The sequence below is a fragment of the Heptranchias perlo genome, chromosome 5 (assembly GCF_035084215.1).
Source record: "Heptranchias perlo isolate sHepPer1 chromosome 5, sHepPer1.hap1, whole genome shotgun sequence".
NCBI lineage: Eukaryota > Metazoa > Chordata > Chondrichthyes > Hexanchiformes > Hexanchidae > Heptranchias > Heptranchias perlo.
In genome coordinates this window covers 77,534,917-77,540,916 of record NC_090329.1, presented here as the reverse complement: position 1 = coordinate 77,540,916, position 6,000 = coordinate 77,534,917, and the positions used below count along the sequence as shown (strand labels likewise).

At 36.3% G+C, this 6,000-nt stretch overlaps 1 protein-coding gene across 1 annotated transcript in view; it reads left to right on the top strand.

Moving 5' to 3' along the window:
- The first annotated feature begins 1,158 nt into the window (after positions 1-1,158).
- lama4 (laminin, alpha 4) overlaps positions 1,159-6,000 on the top strand; it is a 170,466-nt gene continuing 165,624 nt past the window's right edge. The window contains exon 1 of the mRNA XM_067984688.1: positions 1,159-1,400. Coding sequence (XP_067840789.1) covers positions 1,221-1,400 — 180 coding nt within the window. The 5' untranslated portion in view covers positions 1,159-1,220. The remainder of the gene's footprint in view (positions 1,401-6,000) is intronic.

The window sequence follows — 6,000 nt, the reverse complement described above, 5'->3', positions numbered from 1 at the left end:
TTATAATATTACATTATTTTATGATAGTGGGTTCAGGAGCTCACCTTTTGTAGATATACTATTTAACTTCTTAAAATTAGTATTACTAACTGCCTCCTTTCAGAACCCAAACGCTATGTAAAGTTATAAAACAGGTACAGAACAGAAGATCGCCATAGTGAAAATTGTGCAATGTTGCAAACTCAACTTATCAATGTGTATACAGATACTATCCAGGGCATTTTGTTTGATAATATTGTAATTTTTAAAATTCCAAATAGGGAAGAGTTCTCCCTTAAATGAAAACAATTCCATAGATCTCATTTTCTTTTTCCTTCCATTACATCTGTTTCTATATTACAAAATATAGCCAAGTTAATTATATTTTGAGACTCTGGGAATGCCAAAACTTACAGTATTGGTTAGATGTTATTTCCTTCTATGTGACATGCTGTATACACTAAGGCTCTTGTTCACCGGTTTCACAAAATGCTCTTTGTATTAATGGAAAATTCCCCTTTTCTACTGATTTATTAATTCTTAGAGTATGAATAATACCATAGCATTACTGCTCAGCTGAACAGCTATATTTCTGGAAAACAGGATTATGAACCTGATAAAATAAAGTTCTGTATCCTATTGGTCTTTTTCCTCTCTTTTGTATAGTTACGACTCTTTTCAAGTTTGAGCCTCCTATACATATTATGTTGATCTGGCACACCCCTGAATGGTATAACCTGAAGAAACTTGGAAGACGTACAGGCAGGAAGCTGCTGTGGACTGTAGACTGTTTGCAAAGTCTTGGCCTTGGGTTTGGGCTGAAAACTGTGAGAGGGAGGCCGTTGATCTAAAGGTTAGGGAGAGCTGAACGTGTGAAAGAAGCCAGAGCTGAATACAGACTCAATCTGTATCCTGATGAAACTGAGATAAGGTGAACGGGAACTGCTGGATTTTCCTGCAATACAAATCTCTTTTGACAGAGTTTGTTCCAAACGCTGCCCAGCTGTATGTTATTTAAGAGGAGCCTCTGGGGAAAAAAGTGGAGCAGAAGCTGGGAAAGGAAGTGAAAGCGTATTTTTTTTAGGGCTATCGTTAGACTGCCTTAAAGTGACACATCTGGCAGTGAAGGCAAGGGGGGGGGGAGCAAAAACAACTGAAGCTACAAAGCAGGAGGAGCAAGCAAACTCTAGAGAAAGACTGACAACAACCTGAAGAAAAGACTGTCAGGAGAAGGGGAGGAAATGGCTTGGATTTCACCCTGGCTGTGTGCTTTCTCCCTAACCGTCTTTGGATTGTTTTACCCAGCTACTGGTTCTGGGGAAAGCAGCGGTCTTTCTATCAGTAAAGAAGATGATACCATGGGGAAATCTACCATCATTAGAGACCAGTATCCAGTGGACATAGGGAATCAGTCTGAGGAGGTAACCAACACATTTTACATAAAAGATTTGTTAGTGCTATATTCAGGTGAATTTGGACATTATAACTGTTTAAAATAAAGTTTAGCAAAAACAAGTTATTAAAATGATTAATTAGATATTTAAGAAAATAGCATAAGTTAGAAATGGGGAAAGATATATTTAGGATATCAGCTGCTTAATGTACATTAACTTAAATACAGAGTCTAATTATTTTATGCATTTCTGATGTTCTGAGTTTTTCCTCTTTATTATGTTACTAATAGGGAACTATTGCTGACCTTTCCATTGCCTGTTCTCTACATTGCCTCTCCCACAGTGTCACATTTCTCGACTGTATCTCAAATCATGCCAGTTTTATCTGAAAGATTAATGACTTTAAAAAATATATGTATAGTTTCAGGACAGTCTGGTTCTGTCAAGTTCCAGGTTGTGGATGAGGAGGAATGAGTTCAATAATCCACTTCATTGTGAATAGTTCAGTGAGTAAATAGTACTAGGACATTTGAATGGTAATTGGAGGTAGTATCATTAAAAACAGAAAATTAAAATCAATACCTATATATGAGAAACAAAATAGACAGATAAGGGGAGGACAGAGCCGAAGCATATGGAGAAGGGAGGGGAGGAAGTGCCATCAATCAAGCAGTCAGGGAAAGAAAAAAATAACTACACAGGATATCAAATTTAAATCAAAAGCTAAACTACAAAGAAATGGTATTTTGTGAGCCAACATAAACTTCTGAAGATGGAAAAAATGACGGAGCGTTTTCATGGGGGAGTAACGACGGAAGTGTTTATCTTGAGGTTTATTTCTCTTCTAAATTAAAGGCATATGTGCCTGTATTCTGATGATTCCTATAAAGGAAAATAGTAATTTCTAGAGAGAATGTAGGAGAGAGTCATTAAAAATAAGGATGAAATGATAAGTGTCAAATGAAGCCAACATCAGAAATTCTTCTCTAGTCCGATTTACTTGCTTCTGGGCACAGATGCAGACATATGGAAAGGGGGTGGCAGTGAAGGGAAATTATGATCAGCGGGAGATGTAATAAAATCTGCCCAGTCTGATGGGCGTTTCTCACTAGTCTGGTGAAAAACATATCACTGTTTCTTGTGAGAAAATGAATAGCAAACTATCTGAACTATGGACATCTGTGGAATGTGCTACATACTTTATGGGTCACGAAAAAATGTTTTCGACATGACACAAAGACCACAGTCACTGAATTCAAACTTTTGAGTGCAAGCACAGAGTCAGTCATAAATTGCTATACATTCCACTAAGGCAAGTGACCTTAATTCTTCGAGTAGATCCCATGTCTAACAAGCAATTAGTTCATTAGTTCAGAAGAATGATGGTTCTCAAATGGAGCAGCAAGGAAATAAAGATACGCAGGAGTCCGGCTGTGAAAAGTTGATATGAAATCAAACTCTACGCTTTAAATATGAAGAATGCCATGAAGCAAATGTATCTGTCACTCTTCCTTGAGACTGAGACCAAAATCTACCTTAATAAAACCTTTTTTGTAGCAGGTATAATTCAAATTCCAGGAGTGAAACTAATAAACTAATTCATATTTTCTGATAACAGCAAGTCCAAAACAAACAAATACTACTCCTCCTCCTCCTCCTCCTCCTCATCTAAATGGACAAACTTGAAACACAATATACAGCTGAAGGAATTGTGTGCTTACCTTTGTGGTGTGTGTGGCCTGCTTTGAGGCCCAATTCATTTGAGCGAGGTCAAACTCTGTTTTGGTTAGGAAACACACACAACTCTGTACATATAATGGTGACTTCCATACCCCCAATGTGGCCCAATAACTCTTTTGAAAGGTCCAGCTCCTTAATAACATCCCTTGTAGTATCCTTAATTAAAATGTTGCTTTTTTTACTTACAATATGGAAAAAGTAGCAAAGTAAGTTTGGATCCTTCTATGCCAGCCACTTCCAGCTTTGTGGAAACCAAACCAATCAAAGAGGGCCATGGCCACCTAGATAGTTGTTTAATTTAAAAAGTATTGATTATCCAGCGTATCTAGTTTCATTCAGACTAAAGTTCCTAATTGCACACTAATGATTAGGAGGCTTGTTGACACCTAATTATTCAACATGTTAGAAATTATATTTTATGCCATTTATTCTTATCAGAGCTTTTTGAGCTTTTTCCCAACAAAATAGAGCTATTAAAATTTCACAGAATCCTTTTTCAATGTCTTTTATAGTAATAAAAACAGAACAGAATGTACACTTCCCTCATTTGACTTCTGTACATAGCTACTCCTGAACATTTTGAAATGACCTTAAAGTTTATATGATTAACTTTTTATTGGTTTAGCCTTCCACAAGACAGTAAGTGACTCGGCCATATAAGTATACAATTCTGTTGAAGAATTGTGATTTTTTTTGTATGTTGTTAGAATTACTCAGTTTATGCAATACAAATTTATTTACAATTCATCATCAAGGAACACTCTTAGAATGGTGCAGTTCAGTTCTTTGCTTTTTATTCCTTTTTTAAAAATTTGTAAGTAAAAATTATTTTGAAAATTTAATGTAGATATGAAAGACGCTGTTGTAAAAGGCGAAGACCATGAATATTTTAGTTACTCTGGATGAGTGCAGACCTGGTCCTCTAATTTAACTGAACTTCATGCCGTCAGTTTGGCTTCTGCAAGCTTTTGCCTTAAAAGCTCATTTCCAACCAATTAAGTGAAATAATGATGAGCTTTTGGGATTTAAAGCTCTCTTATGTTGCATATCACCAAGGTAAATCGGCTTGAGGCTAGTATGAATGCCAGTAATGTGTCTATAGTTTAGTATGAATACCAAATGTATAGTGAAATTGATAAAATATGTAACAGATGCTCCATCAGGTTTGTTAACGAGCAGAGAATGTGGTGGGCTGATGTACCACAAAAGTCTACAATAGGCCTTAAAGAGAAAGCAGTTAGAGTTAAAATATGGAGCCTTATGTGTTATTGCTAACCACCATAATGTGTGTGTGTTATGTTGTATATGATGTAGCAGTAAACATTTGGACAGTAGTTGGAACCTGGAGGGACAGAGAACCAACCACAAGGTGGAAATGAAAGCTGGGAAGTTCTTGAGGTTTAAAGGCTGGTTTTTTGATTGTGTTATGTTTGTTTTTTATGAGATCCCTATAGTGTTATCTGTCTGAATTCCACATTTAAGCTTAGTTCATTTTTACAGCTGCATAGCATGGAGGATGTTAGAGGCTAGAAAAAGGAAAGATTTTACAATAAGGTGATGATAGTACAATGACTTTGTTTATATATCAGCCTTTACTGACGCTCAATTCCCCCCATAGAAACTGTTTTGATTACATTTGTCACCTCCCAATAAGGCCACTCAATAGGATGCCAAACTCACATGGCAATTAAAATTGATTTTGGGTAACCTGGATGTCACCTATTGGTTGAGTTCTGATTGATACTGTTGTCAGGGAGTCTTTGATCCATTCTCTCATTCGCTTGACTGTAAACAGTGCTTAGGAACTTTAGTGGTGTTAATAGGGGTCTAATGAGTAAAGGTGTATATTAGGTTAAAATATAACAAAACCAGTAGATTGAAGACCACAATAATATTGATTCAGAATGAGTTCTAAGTTTTTAGTTTGTGATTCACAAAAAAAATCTTTAAAAACACAAGAGATCATGGGAATTTTTATATTTTGTTACTTTTTGTAAAGCCTTGAGAATTCTTTTTGAACTTTCCCATGAGATGCGCATATATTTTATGTTCATGACTGCTAGTTAGATGTGCTGAACATTGCTGATGATTTCACACCGACATTGTCTCTATGGAAACAATTGTAAACAATTTTACAACACCAAGTTATAGTCCAGCAATTTTATTTTAAATTCACAAGCTTTCGGAGGCTTCCTCCTTCCTCAGGTAAATGTTTCTTCCTCCTTCCTCAGGTAAATGTTTCTTCCTCCTTCCTCAAACATTTACCTGAGGAAGGAGGAAGCCTCCGAAAGCTTGTGAATTTAAAATAAAATTGCTGGACTATAACTTGGTGTTGTAAAATTGTTTACAATTGTCAACCCCAGTCCATCACCGGCATCTCCACATCTATGGAAACAGTTCAAGATTACAACTAAAATTGTTACCCATTTCATTACCTGGTGAAGCAATTAAATCCTTATTGTTGTAAACCTAATTTCACAACCTCTTTACAAATACAGAAAAGCAAATGAAAACACTGACATAATGTGGAGCAGGTTTATTTTTTGCCTGACTTGCTGAGCTTTTCCAGCATTTTCTGTTTTTATTTCAGATTTCCAGCATCCGCAGTGTTTTGCTTTTGGTTTATTTTTTGAGCCTCTGAAACTAAAAGCTAATTCTTAAAAGTTTCTCAACTGGGATTATGGTTTGGAGGAGACATCAAAACAGGTTATACCCTGCAATAGCCTGACTCCTTTTCTATCTCATGTGAGTGTGGCAAAGTTTATGTTGGCGAATCTGGCCATCTTTTGCAGACATAGCTTTCTTGACATGAACGTGTTTGGAAAAACAAGGCTATCAACTGGTCAGCCAGATAATTGAGAAGGACCATAAGCCAAATCTCGATGTA